Raw genomic sequence first — 23,293 nt, forward strand, 5'->3', positions numbered from 1 at the left:
TGAGTGATGGAATAGCTCTTGGTCTCTTGTAACTTTTGTGGTTTCTCAAACATAATCTGTAGGTACTGCCCTGTTTTCCAATCTTTAATTGCAAGGACCATTGAATCTGGGGCATATAAATTAAACAACATCAGATACAATAGGCTAAGACTCTTTTTGGTTAGAAAGCAGACAAATGTTAGCTTTTAACAGCTATGCAGGTGAAGTTTTTACCTCGGCTCAGCTCATGGAAATGTTTCTAAGCTTCCACTTGTAACATTGGAGCTCATGTGATCTCGAAGATCCTGGTAAAGAAAGAGTGGCAAAATTAAACATAGAAGTAATACTATAGCAATCAAATTCTGAACAACTACGAAAGATGATTCCAGGTTTTTTATGTAGTGAGAACATAGAAATTCGTGTTTTAATGTCGAGAGATTTGATATCTTTAATAGATGTCAACTTCTTCAAGATTACTAACTTCAATAAATTTCAACTGCCGATACCAACTTTAATAGATATCTTTAATAGATGTCAACTGCCGCTACATAGCGACCGAACTCTCCCAAAACATTGATATTATATTTATTAAATAAACATTGGAATTTGTATTTTAGGATATTTTATTGCAGTATGGTGATTTAAATGTAACAACTTAAAATCTCGTTCGAGTTTTCGAATTTAAGATTTGATTTGCAGTTGCTTTTAAAGAATTTCAACTTGTTTTGATAAGTTTGTCCGCTCTTATTGATGGGCACATCAATCTAGTTGTTACAGTAATTAACAAATGGGCCCAATATTTATCTTTGTCGAGATCTATCCGGTTCTTTTGGGTGATTGAATTTATCAAGATCGCTACCCCTTTTTTCCTACGTTGATTTTGTTTTACGTAAAATATTTTGTTCACAATTCAGTCTGTAATGAAGGTTTAATTTGAGGTTTCGCAACCGTCGGCAAATATGATGTTCCGCACTCATAGCCCAGTAAACTGCTATTTCTAAGTTAAACGCGAGTTATGCTCAGTTAATGAATGGAATTAGGCTTTTATAGTAAAACCAAAACATAGATTTGGATTAAAGATAGGCCTGAATAATACGGTAAAGTGAGCTGGGCCGAACATGACTTTAAAACTATTCAGTATTTTTTTTGTTGATCAATACCCTAGTTCTATGATTTTTTTCATGTATACTACGAATATTTTGTTAGTTAGTGGTACGTTGGAAATTATTATCTTTACTTTTGAATAACTCTTTCAAAAACTCATGGGAACAATCATCTGTGATGATCCACTTATGGTCGGTGTTCTTTTTGGAAACGTCGGATTATGTTTTCATTTTGAAAAACGGAAAGAAATTTGAGGATTTGTATATCACTTGGATCATCAATTATACTCTCTTTTGACTAATTGTAAACGCAAAACGGTTTTAATATTCCATGTCCTAGCTTGGACTTTGTAGCTAAGACCAAGTAGGCAAGTAGTAGTTGCTTGCTGACAAAAAAAAAAGAAGCTAGACCAAGCATGTAAGCAATATAGCAACCATCAAATTATCCAAACATCTGAGTTCATCATAATAAACACAACAGAACATAGAAACTTATAAAATGTTGATAAAATAAATATTTTAATAAGATAACGAAATGAGACCAAAGGTGCATATATAGTTTCTTCCGCTTTACTCCTCGGTCTTCTCAGCGGCGACTTCACCAACAGCCACAACTTCCTCTGCCTCAGCCTTCTTCTCCTCCTCCACAACCGCCGGAGTTTCAGTCACCTCCTCCTTCTCTTCTGTTTTTGCCTCCTCCACAACGACCGGAGTTTCTGTCTTGTCTTCTTCCTCCTCTACCTTTGGCTCCTCTGGTTTCTTCTCAGTTTCTTCATCTTTTTTCTCTGCCTCTTCCACAACCACTTCCTTGCTCGTTCCTTCGACTGGTGCTTCGGATTGTTCAGTTACGGCGACTGGAGCTGGAGCAGACTCTGTCGCGGCCACGACTTCTTCCGCCTGTTCGGTAACCACAACGGGTTCCTCCACTGTCTTGGTTGGTACCTCAACGTTTTCTACTGCAGGAACAATCACTTGGATCGAAATGTTTTTTCGTCGAGATCAACCTACCTTGTAGAAGATATCGAAAGGGGTGATGGGAATGATCACAACAGAGAGATACAAAACAATCTGGAAAACATCAGAAAAAAAATGTCAAAACTCTATGAAACAAAATGAATAAAAAATATCTCTAAAAATAAGAGAAGATGCATCTATTACACTGGTTGAGAAGCAGCCAAGGACACATCTCCATGCGAGTATAGATACAGATACGCAGTCATGCTAGTTAATATTATCGTCGTCATCCACCTAGCACACTGTTACACCCTCAGATTTTTTAGAAAATCATTGGATAAAGATGGTAGGTAACTAAGGAATTGTAATACCTTCCATATCTCTTTGTGACTATGATGATCTGGTCCTAGATAAAATATTGCTGACTCCGGTTCGAGAAAACACCCAAAGATTAACACCCCAGAGCCAAACCATCATTGTCTGAAAGTAATTGAATATATATTAGAGGAATGAAACACACGTTAAGGGTTTGAGTTTCTGATTTAGACAAAGACTTACAATGAGAAGGAGAGGGTTGTAATATAGAAATGTTTCATTGAAGAACAGTTCTCGTGTGTCTTGTCCCATTTTCATTACAGATTCCCATCCAATCTGCAAGTTTTTTAAACATGTTCATATAATGAAAAGAGTTCAAAACTAAAGAGGCAAATCAAAAGCTAAATCAAAATCTCCAACCTTTCCACAAATATAAAGACCACCAACATACAGAGCAACCTGAAGAATCAAAGATTTAAATCTCAAATCAGTCCATTATATTACACAGAAAAAGAAAAAAGCCAAACATGAGAGCTCCTTTCTATGCTACAAAATCAAATCTCTACAGAAAGTCCAAGAATTTGGGTGAAAGAAGAAAAAACCTCGAGGCTGCTAAGGACTAAAAGGGCTTCACAATTTGGCAATAGTACCTAGCCATGAGTTTCAATGATTATCAAACGGAAGCTAGACATAACAGAAGCTTTCTGGTAGTCACTAACTCTCTTCTCGAAGAAGTTCGTTTTCCCCTGAAGCGAAATCAACTCCATCCAATCAAACGGATTCGCCACACCGTACACCTTCCCGTACCCAAGCGCACCCAAAAGCCTATCCCCCACGGACTCGATATACTGACTCATCAGCTCACGGGTCATCCACACCAACGCACACGGAAGCGCGTCGCACACAAACTCCCTCTCGATCTCGACCGCGTCGCAGACAATCGACTTCACGCGCTCCTCCGTGAGCTTCATCCTCAGGAGGGTATAGATCAGGCACGCGAAGTCGCAGTATACTTCCAGATTTGCGCAAGTGAGGATTATTCACAGGCACAGAAAATTACGCCTCCAAACATAGATTCCAAAAGCAAATGGCCTGTGGGTTACGATTAACTGTAAACGCATGAAACGAAGACGACGAAGAGAGAGGTCCGAGATTCGATTTTGGGAAAATAAGGGTTTGTCAACGCGTATCTGACGTGGCAGATAGCTGTTCTCCTATTGGTCGATTTTTTCTGTCGACGTGGACACCTCCATAGACCCTGATATCCTGCTTTTAGTATAGTTTTGATGAATATAGTATTACGGAATTTGCTGCCTATTTGCTGGTAATAGTTCATAAACTGAAAACAAGTCAAAACGAATTTGCTTCTTTGCTCCATGTATGTCACGTTTGTTGAGCTCAAAATTTTGACTAATTTCTCTTTCTTGTTTTAGTCGTTGATTGCTGCTTGTACGTGACTCCCAAGTATATTATCCTATATTTCTTTAATAACGCATTGACTGTTTTTGTATTTCAAATGGATGCTGACGGACAATTATATATATATATATACTAGGTTAAGATCCGCACCTTGCGCGGGATCAACATTATATATAAAAATTATATTATTTATTAAATATTTTTACATATTATGAAATAATTAATATATATTAAATAATTAAAGTTCAGTAACTATTAAATATATAATTAAATTGATGCGAACATATAAACCAATTTTATTAATCCAATTTTTTTTTATATTTGATATGATATGTAATTAAATTTAAATGATACTGATATAGATAATATATTTTAGTATATTTTTAATATTAATGTCTATTAAATGATGATTTCTACTCATATAGTTTTTTGATCATTTATATCTTTTATAGAAAAAAATTTAAATTACTGATAACAAAATTTTCATTGTGGGATTAATAGTTTTAGTAATTTATAATTTTTTTTTTAAAAAAATAAGTTGTCAATGATTGTTTAAAATTTTTATCAAAAAAAATTGTTCAAAGTAAATTTTGAAACTAAAATATTGTATTTTATATGGTTTATAGTTTAATTTAAAACGATATATATATATATATATTAATCTTAATAATTAATTAAATTAGACTTTTTACTTATATAACTTTTGTAATCATTTGTATTTTGTCATAACAAAATTTTTAAACCATGGATCATAAAATTTGAATGTGAGACTCTTAACAGTTTTAGTAATTTATAGCCGTCTGTATAAATTCAAAATATAACATATAAATAAAAATCTAAATTTTTATTATATGGTTATTATGGTTGTTTAATTTATTTAATAGTTTAAAATTAAACAAATATGATAGAAGATACACTATTTTTTTTATCAAATTTTTATTATTCAAAATCATTAATTGCCATATATACTTTAGCCACATTAGGAAATTCCGTAAATTTTATTTAAGGAAATAATAAAGTACATTAATGATGAATTTATTGTTAGTTTAATAAAAAGCTTATTATATAATTAGATGGACCAACATATTTCTCTAATGATTCTAAGAATCATTCTAGTGATGACATGTGGCTACAAAAAGAAGTTGTAATGCTTCTCAAATAATATATAGGGGATATATTAAAATAACATATTAAATTAATTTATTATCAATGTATTATTTCGTGATTTTATATTTCCCATAACTTTTAATCAATAGAAATTTAATAATCACAATTATTTTTAACAAAATTTACAACTTACAATTGTTAATTTTTAAAAACGCATTAAAAATATAAAATATATTTTTTTGAAATATTTTTTTTTCTTTTAAAACATGGGTCTTTAAAACCGATAATTTTCTATGTAAAATATCCAATAAATGTTTTCGTCGAATAGACATAAAAGAATAATGTAAAATATCAAACTTTATTAGTGAACAACCCTTCACAAAAGTACAATAAAGTTACAAATTTTGTTATTACAAAACACAGAAAGTCTTTAATTAAGTCAAAATATTCATGTTTTGATGGTTTCTATATAGCCGCTTCATGTTCATTATCATACAACTAATTATCATTTACATCAAAGTTAAAAACGCTCGATATCACACACACATTTTTGGAACACGGTATAATTAACGAACTAATCATACGATTTCATAGGAAAAACGGCCGATTAGTACCTGAACTAGGGTCATATTGCCTAATCAATACCCAAACTATTTCACTGTGCGTATTTGTACCTGATCTCACAAATATTTGAATTTGATACTTGGACTTATAGAAAACAGCTTTTACGTACTTACGACTGACACCGTGTCAGTTGACCATTCATCTAATCGGTCATCATGTTGATGTGGCACAGAGTTACGGTCAAACGTTTCAAACGATGCCGTTTCAATTAAAAAAAATAAATGGAGCTTTCTATCGTCGAACCCGGGTTTGAAGCTTTAAATCAAACATCCTAAACCATTTGTGCTACTAAATAAACTTTGTTCATATACGGAATTAATAATAATATATGTTAGATTGAGGAAATATAATTTATTTTTATTCTTTGTCTTCTTCTTATGAAGCTAAGTATATGAACAAAGTTTATTCAGTAGCACAAATGGCTTATGATGTCCGAGTTAATCTTTAAACCCGCGGGTTCGGCGCTAGAAAGCTCCATTTATTTTTTTTTAATTGAAACGACATCGTTTGAAACGTTTGACCGTAACTCTGTGCCACATCAGCATGATGACCTATTAGATGACTGGTCAACTGACACGGTTTCAGTCGTGGGTACGTAAAAGCCTTTTTCTATAAATCCAGGTATCAAATTCAAATTTTTGTGAGATCAAGTACAAATACGCACAGTGAAATAGTTTGGGTATTGATTAGGCAATATGACCCTAGTTCAGGTACTAATCGGCCGTTTTTCCCGATTTCATACTAGCAAGTAGCAATATGCCAAACTGTTTTACCTATTCATTATTTAGTTAATTCTGTAGTATTTTGGCACTTCTATTACTTAACATATTCGACGATACTTGATATATTTTTTACTAAGCTATATTCATGTTTACCATTAAAGATCCGATGATGCCATAGTCCATACAATCGAAGGTCCAGTGAACTGACGACACCATTGATCACACGGTCCGTTCACATATCATACAACCAAATGTCCAACACTGATCTATCGGTCCATACGATCGAAAGCCTACCAGTCCGACGATCCACGTATATACTACCAAAAGTCCACTGGCAATCTATGCGATTGAAAGTTCACAGATCCGACGATCCTTATATCATCCAACCGAAGGTTTACCAACTTGACTCTCCATATTATAGAAAATTCATTAATCTGGTGATTCATAAATACAATTTGGTCTCCCCCGCCATCCTCTCGCCTCCGTTAATACATTATAATTTATTTTTATTATATACTATCTGATGATACGAAAGATCTCACCAGGATCCTCGTGAAAAATTTATAATATTTTGTTACTCGAAAGTCAAGTAAATTAATAATAATAATATACTTTCACGATTTGCAGAGAAATTTCTTCGTTGATATTGGTTTCTTTCTGTCTATAAAGATTCCATTTCATTCTTGAAAACAAAGGCAAAGCCTGCAAGAACTTGGAACACTACAATGGAAGAGCCATTTCTTCTGAGAGAGGAGGAGTTAGTTCCCGTTAAAACGACATGGCAAAGAGGTCAGCTTACTGACGAGCTAAAGAAAGTGGGCCGCTTAGCTGCTCCTATGGCCACCGTGACCATTGCTCAATACCTATTGCCTGTCATATCAGTTATGATCGCCGGCCACAAAGGCGAGCTTCAGCTCTCCGGCGTCGCTCTTGCCACCTCCTTCACAAATGTCTCCGGTTTCAGTATTATGGTAATAACTATGCTAGACTTTCTATTTTAATATGGTTCTATTGAATCTTCAAAAAAAAAAAAATATATATATATGGTTCTATTCGATTAGTTACACTTTCATATATAGAGATTTTCTATTTATCTTAAGTATATGCATTAATTTCTTACTATAATTTAATTTATAATATTTAGATATATTTCAGTTCAAGCTATTATAGAATTTACGAATTTAAACTTTCGTATGTAAACCAAGTTGTCTTGGTCTAATAGTAAAAAAGCTCAGCTGAAGCTTCCACCTTAGGATCAATTCACATTCCACCTAGCCGTACCATTTTGATGGGCTAGTTTCGTATCCAGATGCAAAGCCTCGTGGGATTAGTCTTTGGTCTTAACAAACCTTTGAGATCCCATCATATGTATTCCTAAAACTAGTATTTTTATTCTTGTTTGTATCCTAAAATTATTAGCGCATATAAATTTATTTCTATTATTGTAGTAATACATTTCTATCTCCACCTTTAACCTATTTAGATTAACATATATAATATATTTGATTAAATAGTTACAAAATTAGCGTAGATAATTGTAGACATTTTTATGTTTCTTAATTATTTTTTTATAGTAAACTATACAATTTGTATTCTTGTAATGTTTGGTTCTTCATATGGATTTATAAATATTGAATATATCATTTTGTGGGATTTTATGTAATAAATGTTTACTATAAAATTATGGAAACATTTTTAACTTTAGCCTTAGGACTCCCAACACCTAGACACGGGACTAGATATTAGACACAAAGTGTCCCACATCGGTAGTTAGAAATGATCTTTAGTAATATATAAGATAGATAAACCACTCCAGTTGGAAGCCATCTGGTTTTAACACTGGACACCCTCCTGTTCAAACTGGCTCTAAATTCTTGAAATCTCTTTGTGCAGTATGGATTAGTGGGTGCATTGGACACCCTTTGTGGTCAAGCTTATGGAGCCAAAGAATACGAGAAACTCGGAACGTACACATACTCTGCCATTGCCTCCAATATCCCAATCTGTATCCTCATATCAATTATTTGGATTTACATGGACAAGCTCTTGATCTCTCTTGGACAAGACCCTGACATCTCCAGAGTCGCTGGCTCCTACGCCTTTTGGCTCATACCGGCTTTGTTCGGACATGCTATTGTCATACCAGTAACTCGGTTTCTGCTGACGCAAGGGTTGGTTGTTCCTCTTCTCTACTGTGCCCTAACCACCCTTTTGTTCCACATCCCGGTTTGCTGGAGTTTGGTTTCCGTGTTTGGTCTTGGAAGCAATGGAGCTGCTTTGGCTATGAGTGTGTCTTTCTGGTTTTACGCTGTGATACTCGCATGCTACGTGAGATTCTCCACCTCTTGTGAGAAGACTCGCTCCTTTGTATCCGATGATTTCGTGTCTTGTGTCAAACAGTTCTTCCATTTCGGGGTCCCATCAGCAGCAATGGTGTGGTAAGTCAATTTACCTTTATTGATGGGTCAGGGTCTGCATCCTCCTATCTCACTTTCAATTTTCGTCCTTTTTATATGTATAATAGCCTAGAATGGTGGCTATTTGAGCTGCTCATACTCTCCTCAGGACTACTCCCAAACCCTAAACTCGAGACCTCTGTGCTTTCAATATGGTAAGTAAAATATACACATACTTCAATTGATTGACAAAGTATTAATAGGGCCGGATCTGAGATTTTGAAAGCAGTTAACATTTATTAAGAACTTTGATAAAAAGTAAATTTTATATAATTTTACTGGGCTGTCCCCCAGGGCCCTTAGTATTAATCATATTTGTTTCATGTCATGTCACTATGTCAGCCTTACAACAGGAACTTTGCATTATGTAATTTCATCTGGAATTGCGGCAGGTGTGAGGTATGATCTGAATTTTTAACTCAAAACATCTTTAACCTCCTCTCCTCAACCATGGATTGGTTTCTTGTAGCACACGCGTGTCAAACAATTTGGGAGCTGGGAGTCCTGAAGTTGCTAGGGTATCAGTAATGGCAGGGCTTTGTTTCTGGCTGATGGAGTCAGTTTTCTTTAGCACACTTCTTTTCACCTGCCGGAATATCGTAGGCTACGCATTCAGCAACAGCAACGAAGTAGTGGACTATGTTGCGGAGCTATCTCCTCTGCTGTGTCTTTCCTTCATTCTCGATGGATTTACTGCAGTTCTTAACGGTGTTGCTAGGGGAAGTGGGTGGCAACACATTGGAGCTTGGAACAACGTGGTGGCCTATTATCTCGTAGGAGCTCCGGTTGGACTGTACTTAGCTTTCAGACGTGGGTTTAACGGGAAAGGATTGTGGTGCGGTGTTGTGGTTGGATCCGCTGTGCAAGCAACTATTCTGGCTATAGTCACATCTTCCATGAATTGGAAGGAACAGGTACAAAGACATTTCAGCTTGATCTATATCACATTCTTTTTTTTTTTTTTAATAATGCTTTTAAGTAAATGGAATCTATATATAATTTGCAGGCTGAGAAGGCAAGGAAGAGAATAGTCTCTACTGAAAATGGATTAGCATAACGAAGAATGTTTCTAAATTAATTACTACACTAGATTTTGACATGCGCTTTTAAAGCGCGTGATTGTTTCTTATTACATATGTATTTTTATATCATATGTATTTCTACTAAAAAATTATATCATGTGTTTTGTGATTTTGTTTAAGAGTTGTTTTTATATGTTTTTAAAGAACAATATCTTTACAAAATGTTAATGTTGTGAAAATAATTATTTTGTTGTTACAAACTTCACAAAGAAATTAAATTAAAAATGATTTGCAATATATTTAAATTAAGAGTGACTTGCAATATAAATTAAATTGAAAATGACTTGCAATATAATTTAAATATATAATGGTGTGCAGTAATGTAAGAATGGCGTTCAGTAAAAATGATTGTTGCCCAAGTTAATAATTAAAGAATAAAAGATATTGTTTTCCATCTATTGTATATAGCAAATCGTGGAGTTAGTTTGTGTTCAATGATATTGATCACTGATATTGATCGATGAGCATAGGCATGGCATAGGCATGGGCATTCTACCTGATTCAAAAAAATGAATCAGATCCGATTCGAAAATAACCGACCTAAAACCGAATCAAAAATTTATAGGTACTTAGTTGAGTACAATATTCCTATACCTGAAAGAATTAGAACCGAAAAAAAACCAACTCAAATAGACTCCGGCCCAAAAAAACCCGACGTGAATAAATCCGACCAGATAAAAACCGATTAGTACTCGATCTAGAAATATGAATATCAAAAACTCAAAGTTTATTTGTTCTGCTTTATATATTTTAGTTTATAATTTAGTTGAAAAGTCTAATTATTAGCGATCTTTATTATTATTTTGTAACACTTTCAAGTAATATAAAACTATAAATGTCAAATTTATATTTAAAAATGTTTAGTTTCAGTTATTAATAGTTTATCTTGGTTATTTTACAAAATGTAAGATAAATATGGTGTATTTTAGCAAAATTTTGATGGAGTTTAAGTATTTTGAGTCTTTTTCGATTGCGAACCCTCTATGGACCTAAAAATTATATGTATTTTATAAGTATTTTAATTATAAATCCGAATCGACCGACCCGAGAGGAACCAATCCGAACACCAACCAAAAGTTTTCAAATATCTAGTTAGGTCGAAATGTCTAAGACTCGATGGACCCGAATCCAAAAAGAACCGATACGAACCCGACCCGAAGACCCAAACGCCCAAGCCTAGATGAGCAAGTAGTTTGAATATCCAGCAATTTTCGGGAATTTTTTTTTTTTTAATAAAATTATGACCATATTATAAAAGGTAGTTCAATAATATTATTATAACAAAAATCGATATTCTTATTAAGGCTTGCTAAAAGTTTTATACGATGAAAGTCAGTTATATTATAAACATCATAAAAGTATTACTTGATAATATTTTCTAAGCTCTATATATACTGGCATACTTTTGGTATACAATACTTCAAAAAATATGAGACATAGGCAACGATTGTTTGTCGAAGATAATATCATCTGTCTGATAATATAAACGAATGTTAAGATTTATGTTATAGGTCTGAAACTATAATACATTGTTTCGATGGATCTTGTGATTAGTCGAGAGATATAATTCTAAACTGCAATGTGAATGGTCATGAAATGGATGATTTCTATTGGTTGAATTTATAGCTGTCTAAATTGAAATTAAAATATTCCAAAAATGGAATGGCGTAATATAGGAAATAAGTAAAAAAATAAAGAGCAGAATCCTGAGAAATAATAGTACTACAGTATATAGATTTTGAGAGATAGCAAGATTTTGATTTTCTTCAATTTTGGTGTAATAGTTTTATTATAAACAAGTTAATAAAAAACCTCACGAGTGTTGGATTATTCATGTTCTTTACATATCGTTCAAAGTTCCATTCCTTAACATTATTGGTTCGATATGGGAATAATTCCGTGTGCAGCAAGGCGCTTTTCGACCCAAACAGAATGATCAGTTGTGAGAAGAGCATCTTCTGTTAAGGAGTTGATTGTTCAAAGATGCCCTATCCAAAGCCTTTTGTTATTCAGTTTGAAACTCAAATGATTTGTTGGTATAAAGACACATGTTGCTACTACTTTGGTGATTTTACTCGCCTCAGTTTCGATCCCTATTCTTTTTGCTATTGCCAGATATACATTAGCCGGTTTGAACCGATAAGTTTAACTTAGAGATTGAATTGATATAAAGATTCATTTTTTAAAAATACGAGTAACAAAATACTGTATCAATCAGCTGAATATCAAGTTCAGAGCAGTCGAGATGACTTTATAGACAGAAACCAAAACATCTAAGCTTTCTTAAATTTCAAAATTATCAAAAATCTTTGTTGCCAATATAAGCACAAGGGTTTCGTGGTGTAGTTGGTTATCACGTCAGTCTAACACACTGAAGGTCTCCGGTTCGAACCCGGGCGAAGCCATTAAAATGTTTTTTCATGAAAATATTTAAATTTATTAGAATATAACAAAAAAATACGCCGTTGCCGGGAATCGAACCCGGGTCACCCGCGTGACAGGCGGGAATACTTACCACTATACTACAACGACTCAGATGCTCGGGAAGGAGCTGCAAAAATACATAAAATGGTAACGTAACGTTTCTGTAACAGAGACCAGAGATTAGACTGACAATTACATGCGTTTGCTTTGATGAAAGAAAGAAAAATATGTTTTCTGTGAAGTTACTCTTCATAATCAACTAGATTATTCGTCATAATTCCAAGTGTTGGCACCCTAAGTTGCTTCTTTATATACAGATTGTCTGTGAAGAAAGCTAGTCTTGATCATGACTAAGTTGTGACTCTCTTACTGTGGCTTTGTGTTGTCTTGTCTCATCACAAATATCTAGCACCTCTAATTTACACTGAAACCTGTGCTGAAAAAAGGAAATAATCAGAGTTTTAATCTACAAATAACAATATAAGCTCTTTGGATACTACTGTTTAGAAGTTTTCACATACTCATATTATACTTTTTTTTTTTGCTAAACAGGACGACGATGATGATTATACATAATATAAGCTCTTTGGATATTATACATCTTTTTTGCTAAACATACTCATATTATACATAAAGGAAACAGAGAAAGATAAAAAGAGAACACTGCATGGTACATGTGCCTCCTCTTACTTCTATTGTGGTTTTATCTTTGTGATGATGATTCCACAATATGTTCATCTTCTGATGCTTCCATAATCTTCCACACTTCCACTGCTTCCTTACTTTGCTTTGCATTGAGTTTAAGCAGTGTAGCTCCCCACTCCTCTTTACTTTGTCCAGTTAAAAACGAGCCAAACAGTCTAATGGCCACTGGAAGAAACCCTGCAAGCTGGACAGCACGAACTGAGAATCGCTCGAACTCCGGAGGTGGATATGGCTGCTTAAAAGCAAAGCGTGAGAAGAGTTGAAGAGCTTCATCATATCTTAAAGACCCAACTTCGTACACATGATTCACTCCTGACTCCTCAAGAACATTCTTGTCCTGAGTAATTAGAATGACTCTACTTCCGGGAGCAAACCAGTTAGCATACTCAGCTATCCACTCTCCTTGTTCACACCATCAGCTACAAGGAGAACTCTACTGTGTTTGTTCCTTGCTGCGGTTATTTCATTCCTCTCATGATCTGAACTTGTTACATCTTCTTCCACTTCAATGTTTTCTAGAAAAAGATGTGTATGAAACTGTACATAGATCTCATCATAAGCGTACCTTGCAAGCGTTGTCTTTCCCACACCAGCACAACCCCAAATGCCAACAGTACGAACTTCTTTGTCAGAGTCCAAAGCCAACAGCTCATGAAACGCTTTCAAGTGACGATCCATTCCTGCTAGACCTTTGAAGTCACTAGACGCACAAGAGAGAAACATTAGCCTAACGTCATCCGCCACCTGCTTGATCCGGTGCGTGCGTTCCATGAATCACCGCAAGATTCCTAGAAAGTGAATACTGCGCAGCTATGTTCTCCAGCTTGGCGATCACAGTCCTCCACATCCTGTCTCTCTCTGGAAACAGCTGAGAGACTTCTTCTATATCCAAAGGATGTTTTGTTAAAAGGATTGGTATAACAGTGAGTGAACGCTTCTCTTGAAACTCTGGTATTACAAGGAGCTCTTCAAGGAACCTAACGGAAGAAGCTTCTTCATCAGAGGTCATAACTGTTAAGCTAGATGGACTTCCAACCTAAAACCAATTGGTGATAAGTGGAGTGGTCCATCTATCTTATATATTACTAAAGATCCCTTCCAACTATCGATGTGGGACTTTTGTCCCTAATACGCCCCCTCGAGATGATGGCTCTTTAAGCGTCAATCTCGGAATGTTTGGACAAGGATCGAGGGCCAACTTTGGGCCGGGTCGATGTGGATCGGGTTGGACTGCGTGGATCGGGCTCTGATACCAAGTTAAGCTAGATGGACTTTCAACCTAAAACCAATTGGTGATATGTGGAGTGGTCCATCTATCTTATATATTACTAAAGATCATTTCCAACTACCGATGTGGGACCTTTGTCCCTAATAATAACGACTGCAACTTTGGACTCAGTCAAAGCCTCCAGTGTTTGTCTATCAATCGGTTTGAAACTCTTCTCCTTCCAGCTTTCAGATTTAAAATTACTTGATGGCATTTCGTGACAAATCATATCCAAAGTCCATGTCAAGAGCTATCTTGTTAGTGTATAAATCCCACATCGGTAATCTCATAGTCGTTCAAGTAATATATAATACACATGAGCCAATTCACCTATAGCTTTAAGGTTTTGGGTTGAAAGCTCGTGTTTATCAGGCAGAGGCAGGACCCATGGTGGGGGTGGTGGTGTTCTCCACGTAGGTGAGGCGGGGTTGCTCACGGCAGGAACCAATGGTGGGGGTGGCGGGGGTGGAGCCGACGTTGGTCCCCGTAGGCACCAGAGTGGACTCACCGTACCCCCTGAGTGGAGCCGTTGGTCTCAACAATATTAATCCTCTCCCCCCCCCATTAAAAAAGATGGAGAGAGAACAAGAGAGAGGGAAAACCATTAAAAAAGCAAAATGTTTATGTCCTTTAGATTATACTCATCAACGGTTAAGATTACAACAAGAAGTTATCCTCGCTTTCTTGTATTAACCAATAGGAAAAAATCACGAGGATTGCTATTTAAAAAAAAGAAAAGTAACGTAAATTTGGACGTGATCAAGATAACAATTAAGCTTCGATGCATCTTTTAAATTATTATCGTTTTTTGTTGTAATTTTTGTTTTCATGTTTTTATGTTTTTATTTTAAAATATATGATTAAAATGTTATTTTTCACTATGTCATATTTAATAAAAAAATTAATCATTAATTAAATTATGTTTATTAATTTTTTTTAAGAACCCTTACTTAAGAAACAACCATTGGAGCATTTAAACAATGTGTTTCTTAAGAAAAGTTCTTAAGTGTACTTTATTACTATAATATTCCTTAAGAACCCAATTAAGGGTACCACCAATAATCATGCTCTAAAAGGATGTGAGACAGAGAGATTATCCTCTTTTATTTTTTTTAATTTAATTTTTCAACACTTTGTTAAGTTTAACATATCATTTTATATGTTTACAATGACTAATGTTCGAAGATCAAGTGATGATTAATTTCAGTAATTACAAGTTGTAATTGCAAAATGTCAATTATGATATATACTTATGATTTTCTTAAAAAAAATTTCTAAGAATTATTAAAAAAGATTTAGAGTTTGAGTATAAATTGGAAGAATAGGGTTTGACATAGGGTTTGGTGTTTGGCGTTTATAGTGTATGCGTATGATTAAGTTTAGAATTTAGATTTTGTAATTAAAGTTCATAGTTATAGTGTATGTGTTAGAATTTAGAGTACAATTTAGATTTTTGAAATTTGTAATTTAAAATTTATGATGTAGGTTAATATGAATTTGATGGTTTAGGGTTAAGATTTAGAATTAAGTATATGGTTTGAGTTTAAAAATATACTTGGACTCTAAATTTAAAATTTATATTATAAGTTTGAAATATTAGATTTATGACTTTGTATGTAAGATTTAAGTTTGGGGTTTAGGGTGTAGATTTAAGATTTGGTGTTTGAGGTTAAGATTTTAAAATAATTAAATTTCAAGTTTAAATTTAAGATTAAGGTTATATTATGAAAAGATTGAAATTTTAAAGTTTTTGTTTCGTTCTTTTTTAAATTACACAAATAAACAAAAAAAATATAAATTGAAATTTGTTTACAAATCATGTCCTCTTTCCGAGCTTCACAACTGCTCCTCGGATCCACCTTATCTCCAGATCCGCCCAAAGTTTCGTTCACACCGCTTTTTGTGAGAGATTTCGCCGATGCCGGAGTTGTTTCCGTCGTAACCTTTTCCACAAGTGAGTTAACTTCACCATTGCTCTCTTCTTCAGATCAGATTCCTCCGTCTGAATCTCCGGTGTTCTCTGTTAACTCCCACCGTCTTTGAAGGCGCCTTAGTTTCGGTTGTAACCTTCTCCACAAGCAAACTCAAGCTGCTCTGAACTTCATCCTTTATCTTCTGATCTTCTATCGCTCGCGATCGAGGTTGCCTTCCTCTACCGATGACTTTGTTCAGAGATTCCATCTTTGTGTGAGTCTAGGAGAGAGAAAGATACCGCCAGTCTTATCATAACTGACACAACAGAATTGTATTTCTTTATTGATTTACTTTGTGTTTTCTAATGATTGGAAAATGACACGTGGAGTATAAAGCTATTATAAAACCTTTTATGGAAAAAAAATAAACATAAAGAAGACAAAATGTTTTTTTTGTAAAAGGAAGTTGACAAAATGTTGACATTCTTTTTAACAAACAATCAATTATTTTTAGAACGAATTGGGTCAATATACCCAAATCAATGAGAGATTAGGTAACTATCCGAAACAATAAAAAATCTCCATCCACTGTAGATAATTGTGTCCTACATTCCCGTTTTGCCAATGTACCTTGGACACGTAACATGAAAAAGAGAGAGGAATTTGATTTGGCGTGATTTTTTTATGTACATTCCTAGGTCACTATTTAGATGTAGTCATGTAGGTCTACAGCTATTATATTCTCTTTCCACTCATTTTATTAGGAAAGTATGTTAGGTACATTCGAAAATCTGAAGAAATTTTTGGGAAAGTCTATGTGTAGTAGATAAAGTATGGTACTGACCATAAGTGTGTGACATATTAGTTTATATTGAATGTTAATTTTTGATCTTATATGCTAACTATAAACGCATGTGTTATTTTAATAGTTGAACCACAACCAAAGTCAGCATCTATACTTGATTACGGCTGGAGATTACATGACACATGCACCAGAGGCATACACACTTGGATCTCTAAGCCTAACAACCTCCAATTACAAAGTGTCATCCTGGTAGGCCAAAGAAGACAAGGATGTTGTCAAAAGGTGAATTCAAGGTAGACCTAAGATAACTTCAGCTATACCGAACATGCACTGATGTGAGTTGTTATTAATATCATTAACCGTTATTGAAAGTTCTCAACATCAAATTGATTGTTCATGCAACAAGGTGTCATAGGGTGAAGAGCAAGGAACTGTAGGAGGTGTGGTGAAACTGATCACAGTCGCGCTCCCTGCAAAATAATGTATAACACTATTACTTAGCGGTTACACATTAGTTTTGAGCCTTGAAGTTCACTTGAAAACACGTAGGAGAGAAGCAACTAGAACAGCCACTAGCATGATGCAGATAGGAATGCCTATAAACATGAGTGCAGTTGTATTCTTGAGAAGGTGGATGATATGGCAGATCCTTGTGGCTTGATGATTCAGTACATAAAAGGGCATCTCAGTTTCTTTGAAAAAGGTTCTTTGCTTTACCTATAAAAGAAAGGAGATTGTTTCAAAAAAGAACTACATAAATAATAGTAGAGACTTGATCCAGAGTATAAATATTCACCTCTTCGTTTGGTTTGTCCCTAAAATGTTCTACAGAATCAGCTTCTTCAAGGGAATCACATCCATGTGCATCAAGAAACTGTAGACTCAGTGGGAGTTTTTCCACTGATCTGAGATTCTTGCAGTTATTAAGGCAAAGAGTTACCAGTGCGGTAAGATCTCTGATGCTTGATGGCAATGCATCAAACTCATGGCCGCTGAGATCTAAATTTGTCAACTTGGTGAAATGACTGAGCTGGTCTGACAAAAACTCAACATTGTTGCAGTTTTCAAGGCAAAGCTCAAGCAAACAGTATCTTCCTTGTTCCTCACTTGTGTCAGATACTTTCAACAGTGATCTGAGGTTCCTACAGTTGGTAAGAGTCAGTGTCTGGACCTGTGTTAGCTTTGGCAACTCCTTGAGCTTGAAGCAGTTTCTAAGCCAGAGAGTTTTCAAACGGGAGAGACCATTCATAGCTTCTGGTAAGTTCTCAAAATCATTCCCACTGAGGTCCAGCTTCTCTATGAACTCCAACTTATGGATCCCATGAACCCCAGATGGTATCTTCCGGATGTTTAAGTTCACTAGCTTTAGCTCTTTAAGATCAGGAAAATCTGGAAAGCTGTCAAAGGAGAAAGATTCACCGTTTTCTTTGTGGCTGAACCTCATGATCCAAAGGGAGTTGAATCTGTTGCACTCTGAGATAAGCCAAGGCGTTTGCTGCATATTCATTGAAGATGTGACAGGGATCTGTTGGTCAGAGTTAAAAGAAACATATTCAGCAGTTCCTCTAAATTTTGAACAGAACTCAAAACTTATGTCTCCACCAATGGATATGTTTATAAGTGCATCCATTTTCACTTTTGCGTCTGGAAACTCCAGTCCAACATGTTGCTGCATTGTAGGTTTCCGTATAAAAAACTTCAAGGCACTTCTAAGGCCTCCACAGTAAGATAACTTAAGCTTCTTTATGCTAGATCTTTTTCCAATACTCGCTGGAATGCCTTTTAGTCTTGTGCAGTGTTCCAAAGCCAGTTCCTCAAGACTAGTGATACTTGAAAGATCTGGAAGTTGCTTGAGATGCTTAGATCCTGTTACATCTAGTCTCTTCAAACTCTCCAACATCTAAGCAAGATACAACAACAAAGGTTGGATCAGAATATTCACACAGACATTAATTAGCTGCAGAATGAAAGAGAAAAATTACCGGTGTTCCGCTCCAGAGCGTTTCTAAATCACTGTGACGCAGATTGAGTTCAACAAGAAAATATGGATCAGCATCAGAAGGCAGGGTTCTCAAGGGGAATGCATCCCAGTGGAATAGCCGTAGGCTAGGAGGCAAGAGATGTTGGTCTGGAATGAGTTGCAGCTTTGACTCTCTGGAATCTACATGCTTGTAGACTTTTAGAAACTTGAGATTATGCATATGGCCAACGACACTGGCCTTCATGGAAAATGCACAGGCCAGGTTACACGAGTGTAGGGACATGCATTCAGTTTGTTCACCTCCCTGATGATATCAAGACAAGCAAAAAAAAAAAAAAAACACATAGGTCAGGTTAGAACAGGTCAAAGAATTGTCTATTAATGCTTACATCTCTGAAATTAGTCAGTGCATAGCAAATATCGTGAGGATCTCTGAGGAATTTTCGAGACAAAGAACTGTCGTCACGGATCATTTCTCTTGCCATTTGTTCAACCAACTTATGCATGATTACAGATCCGTTGGTTGATATTTTGATGAGAGACTTCTCAGCTAAAACTCTTATCCACAGGCTGCTCTGAGGTATGGGTCCATGGAGAAGGGAATTGATACGCTGGAGAGTGTCTCCGTTGAAGAGACAAGCAACATGAAGGAACACATTCTGGTGTGGTTTTGGTAATCCCTCGTAGCTAATTTTCAAGATTTCCATTGTATTCTCGTCAAGGCTGCTTTCAAGTGCAGTTAAAGCTTCCTCCCACACCTCAGGAGCAGCCGTCCTTCCACGGAGAAACAATGCATGGGCTTGAATAGCAGAAGGAAGACCGTGAGAAAGCCGAGTAGCTCGGATTGAGAGTTGTTCAAAACCATCACAAGGAGGAGGATTGAGAGTTGTTCCTCCTCCTCCTTCAAAAGCAATCTGTTTAAACATCTTGAGAGCATCCTTATCATTCAAGCACTTAACCTCATAAACGTTTTCTACTCCACAGGTGTTCAGCAAGCCCATATCTCTAGTTGTTATGATGATTCGGCTCCCTGGACCAAACCAGTTTTTCTCTTTGGCCAAAGCGTGTACCTGCGCCACTTTATCCACACCATCAAGCACAAGAAAAACCTTTTGGTGCCCAAGCCTCTTCTTTATCTCTTGACATCCAGCTTCCACGCTCCATAAGCTAATATCATCAGAGAGGATAATGCAGAGCATTTCTTTCTGAAAATGCTTTAGATCATGGTCATGCTCTTTACTAACACTCTTGATGTTTTCTATGAAACAACGACCTCTAAATCTAGGTGAGAGCTGGTCATAGAGACACTTGGCTATTGAGGTTTTCCCAATCCCTCCCATTCCCCAGATTCCTATCACTACAGCCTCATTGGACTCAAGATCCAGTAGATGATTAAGACCTTCCATGTGAGCTTTCATCCCAACAATATTGCCTGAGTCTATTTTCTGCATCAGTGTCACACGTCTTGATATGTCTTTGGCAATTTCTCCAACCATAACAGCCTCATCAACGCTAAACAAAATGAACACACACTGATGCTACTTCAAGTTTCCAATACTTACAAAGACACTCCCTCTTTCCAATAGATGTTTTAGAACAAAAAAATTGTTTTACAAATATAGATGTTTTTATGTTTCTTATGCGTAAATTGCAAACTTCAAAAACATTAAGTTTATTAAATTACTATTAGTTAAAATTACTGGAAATTAATAATTACAGAAAATGATTTATTTATAATAATGATTTAATGTGTTTTCTTAATATGTGTGAAAACACTAGAAAATATATTTCTAAAGAAAAGAGGTAAGTATATATATATTTTGTAACTATATATGGTAAGAAGAGCTTACCAGTGTCTTGAATCCACGCCTGAAAGGTTAGCTATTAGGTGAAGAGCTTCTCTCCACTTTTGAACTTTGTGCACCATTTCTGGACGACCCTTGTACCGTTCTAAAGAGAAACTCCCTAGCTGATGCCTGACGGTGGAAGGATCAACTCCATAGAAGACAGGGAAGACTTCAAGTGTTCCCTCCTTCATAAACTCCATTATCAACTGAAGTTCCATTAAGCACCACCTCGAGGTAGCGTAGTTCTCGGACAGAACCACAACCGCGAAGCTCGAACCCTTGAGGGCTATGTGGAGTTGGTCGGAAATGTGATCACCTATCTCAAGTCTTTGGTCGTCTTTGAATGTAACAATCCCTCTGCTATCAAGTGCGGCGTATAGGTGGCTGACGATGGTTTTGCGAGTGTCTTCTCCTCTGAAGCTGAGGAACACGTCATACTTGGATACACGAGGAACAGAGGAGGAGGACGCCATTGTTGAAGTAAACCAAAGTCGTTGAACGGTTTGTTCTATGGTGGTTAATGCATAATGGACCATGGCTTCGTTCTTCTTCTTAAATGTGATGTGAGAGCAGCTTTGGTTATTTCTGAGTAATTGTTGATTGAAGAAAATTTGTGTGAAATTTTCATTCTATAAAAATAATTCTCTTATAATATATATTTTCCTCATATAGTATCATTTTATGCTAATGGTTGACTGACTTTTCAGTTACAAGTCAACGCTAAGTGGCTTCATTCTCTATTTCCTCCACATGGGACTCACTTTAGTATTCACACTGTCACACATAGACACAAAAGATAGAAGTGGTCCCAAAAAAAAGTGTCCCAAACAAAGACACAAAAGATAGAAGTGAACCAGAAACCAAATGTCTTCTTCTTATTCATTTTTGTTGGCTGGAAGAGAGTTGGATGTGTTCTTGAGTTTCAGCGGTAAGAAAGCTCTTGACATGGACTTCGGATATGATTTGTCACGAAATGGCATCAAGTCTTTTAAATCTGAAAGCTGGAAGGAGAAGAGTTTCAAGCCGATCGATAGACAAACACTGGAGGCTTTGACAGAGTCCAAAGTAGCAGTCGTCATGACCTCTGATGAAGAAGCTTCTTCCGTTGGGTTCCTTGAAGAGCTCCTTGTAATACTAGAGTTTCAAGAGAAGCGTTCACTCACAGTCATACCAATCTTTTTAACAAAGCGTCCTTTGGATATGGAAGAAGTCTCTCACCTGTTTCCGGAGAGAGACAGGATGTGGAGGACCGTGATCGCCAAGCTGGAGAACATAGCTGCGCAGTATTCACTTTCTAGGAACCTTGCGGTGATTCACGGAACGCACCGGATCAAGCAGGTGGCGGATGACGTTAGGCTTATGTTTCTCTCTTGTGCGTCTAGTGACTTCAAAGGTCTTGCGGGAATGGATCGTCACTTGAAAGCGTTTCATGAGCTGTTGGCTTTGGACTCTGACAAAGAGGTTCGTACTGTTGGCATTTGGGGTTGTGCTGGTGTGGGAAAGACAACGCTTGCGAGGTACTGCTATGCTGAGATCTTTGTAAAGTTTCATACACATCTTTTTCTAGAAAACATCCAAGACATTAAACTAAAGCTTCTAGAAAACATTGAAGTGGAAGAAGATGTAACAAGTTCAGATCATGAGAGGAATGAAATAACCGAAGCAAGGAACAAACACAGGAGAGTTCTCCTTGTAGCTGATGGTGTGAAGGACAGTGAACAAGGGCAATGGATCAAAGAGTATGCTAACTGGTTTGCTCCAGGAAGTAGAATCATTTTAATTACTCAAGACAAGAGTGTTCTTGAGGAGTCAGGAGTAAATCATGTGTACGAAGTCGGGTCTTTAAGATATGATGAAGCACTTCAACTCTTCTCACGCTTTGCTTTCAGGCAGCCATACCCTCCTCCTGAGTTCGAACGCCTCTCAGTTCGTGCGGTTCAGCTCGCAGGGTTTCTTCCAATGGCCATTAGACTGTTTGGGTCTTTTTTAACTGGTAGAGGTAAAGAGGAATGGGAAGCTACACTTCTTAAACTCAGTGCAAAGCAAAGTAAAGAAGCAGTGGAAGTTTGGAAGATTATGGAAGCATCAGAAGATGAACAAATTGTGGAAGCATCATCACAAAGATAAAACCCACAATAGAAGTAAGAGGTGGAACCTGTACCATGTAGTGTTCTGTTTTATCTTTCTCTGTTTCCTTGATGTATAATGTGTATGTGAAAGCTTCTAAACGTTAGTATCAAAAGCTCAAACTGTTTTTGTGTTTCTTGTAACTGCTTCTATTGTTATTAGTAGATTAAACTCTTGATTAGTTTTTTTTTTCAGCACAGATTTCAGTGTAAATTAGAGTGCTAGAAATTTGTGATGAGACAAGACAATACAAACCCAATGTAAAAGAGTCATAACTTAGCCATGATCAAGAATAGTTTTCGTCACAGACAATGTCCAAATCTGTATACAAAAGAGTAACTTCACAAAAAAATGTTTTTCTTTCTCAGGTTAAACTCAGTATCCGCACAAAACAGCATGTCAACTGTCAGTTTAATCTTTTGTTTATCTGTGCGTGATGTTAATATTGTTTATTTTGTTAGCC

The 23,293-nt window shown here is 36.0% G+C and overlaps 3 protein-coding genes, 2 non-coding genes and 1 pseudogene across 5 annotated transcripts; 3 read left to right on the top strand and 3 right to left on the bottom strand.

Annotated features, from left to right (window-relative positions):
- The first annotated feature begins 6,453 nt into the window (after positions 1-6,453).
- Positions 6,454-11,952, top strand: LOC111212686 (protein DETOXIFICATION 3). The gene is made up of 6 exons (XM_022714264.2): positions 6,454-7,194; positions 8,117-8,661; positions 8,748-8,834; positions 9,022-9,078; positions 9,149-9,593; positions 9,686-11,952. Exons 1-6 carry the CDS (start codon positions 6,949-6,951, stop codon positions 9,734-9,736), a joined length of 1,431 nt encoding a protein of 476 aa, XP_022569985.1. The 5' UTR covers positions 6,454-6,948; the 3' UTR covers positions 9,737-11,952.
- A 140-nt stretch (positions 11,953-12,092) lies between these two features.
- Positions 12,093-12,166, top strand: TRNAV-AAC. Its single transcript has one exon. It is a non-coding gene; the product is annotated as a tRNA-Val (tRNA).
- A 55-nt stretch (positions 12,167-12,221) lies between these two features.
- On the bottom strand, positions 12,222-12,293 carry TRNAD-GUC. The gene has a single exon. It is a non-coding gene; the product is annotated as a tRNA-Asp (tRNA).
- A 389-nt stretch (positions 12,294-12,682) lies between these two features.
- Positions 12,683-16,921, bottom strand: LOC111212680 (annotated as a pseudogene).
- Positions 16,922-17,190: 269 nt separating this feature from the next.
- Positions 17,191-21,239, bottom strand: LOC111212681 (disease resistance protein RPP4-like). The gene is made up of 5 exons (XM_022714257.2): positions 20,707-21,239; positions 19,246-20,368; positions 18,858-19,160; positions 17,672-18,775; positions 17,191-17,592 (listed from the first exon to the last, which is right to left on the bottom strand). Exons 1-5 carry the CDS (start codon positions 21,237-21,239, stop codon positions 17,407-17,409), a joined length of 3,249 nt encoding a protein of 1,082 aa, XP_022569978.1. The 3' UTR covers positions 17,191-17,406.
- A 297-nt stretch (positions 21,240-21,536) lies between these two features.
- On the top strand, positions 21,537-23,029 carry LOC111212682 (disease resistance protein CHS1-like). Its single transcript, XM_022714258.2, has one exon. The coding sequence runs from the start codon at positions 21,568-21,570 to the stop codon at positions 22,828-22,830; it is 1,263 nt and encodes a 420-aa protein (XP_022569979.1). The 5' UTR covers positions 21,537-21,567; the 3' UTR covers positions 22,831-23,029.
- Positions 23,030-23,293: the final 264 nt, after the last annotated feature.

Source organism: Brassica napus, chromosome C8 (genome assembly GCF_020379485.1).
Source record: "Brassica napus cultivar Da-Ae chromosome C8, Da-Ae, whole genome shotgun sequence".
Taxonomy (NCBI): Eukaryota; Viridiplantae; Streptophyta; class Magnoliopsida; order Brassicales; family Brassicaceae; genus Brassica; species Brassica napus.

Excerpts from the sequence above, each read along its gene's own strand:
- LOC111212686 (XM_022714264.2), top strand. The coding sequence starts at position 6,949 with ATGGAAGAGCCATTTCTTCTGAGAGAGGAGGAGTTAGTTCCCGTTAAA. Across the intron at positions 7,195-8,116 it reads TCTCCGGTTTCAGTATTATG|TATGGATTAGTGGGTGCATT; the intron begins GTAATAACTATG and ends CTCTTTGTGCAG. Across the intron at positions 8,662-8,747 it reads CCATCAGCAGCAATGGTGTG|CCTAGAATGGTGGCTATTTG; the intron begins GTAAGTCAATTT and ends TATGTATAATAG.
- LOC111212682 (XM_022714258.2), top strand. The coding sequence starts at position 21,568 with ATGTCTTCTTCTTATTCATTTTTGTTGGCTGGAAGAGAGTTGGATGTG.
- LOC111212681 (XM_022714257.2), bottom strand. The coding sequence starts at position 21,239 with ATGGTCCATTATGCATTAACCACCATAGAACAAACCGTTCAACGACTT. Across the intron at positions 20,369-20,706 it reads GGCGTGGATTCAAGACACTG|CGTTGATGAGGCTGTTATGG; the intron begins GTAAGCTCTTCT and ends CATTTTGTTTAG. Across the intron at positions 18,776-18,857 it reads CGCTCTGGAGCGGAACACCG|ATGTTGGAGAGTTTGAAGAG; the intron begins GTAATTTTTCTC and ends TATCTTGCTTAG.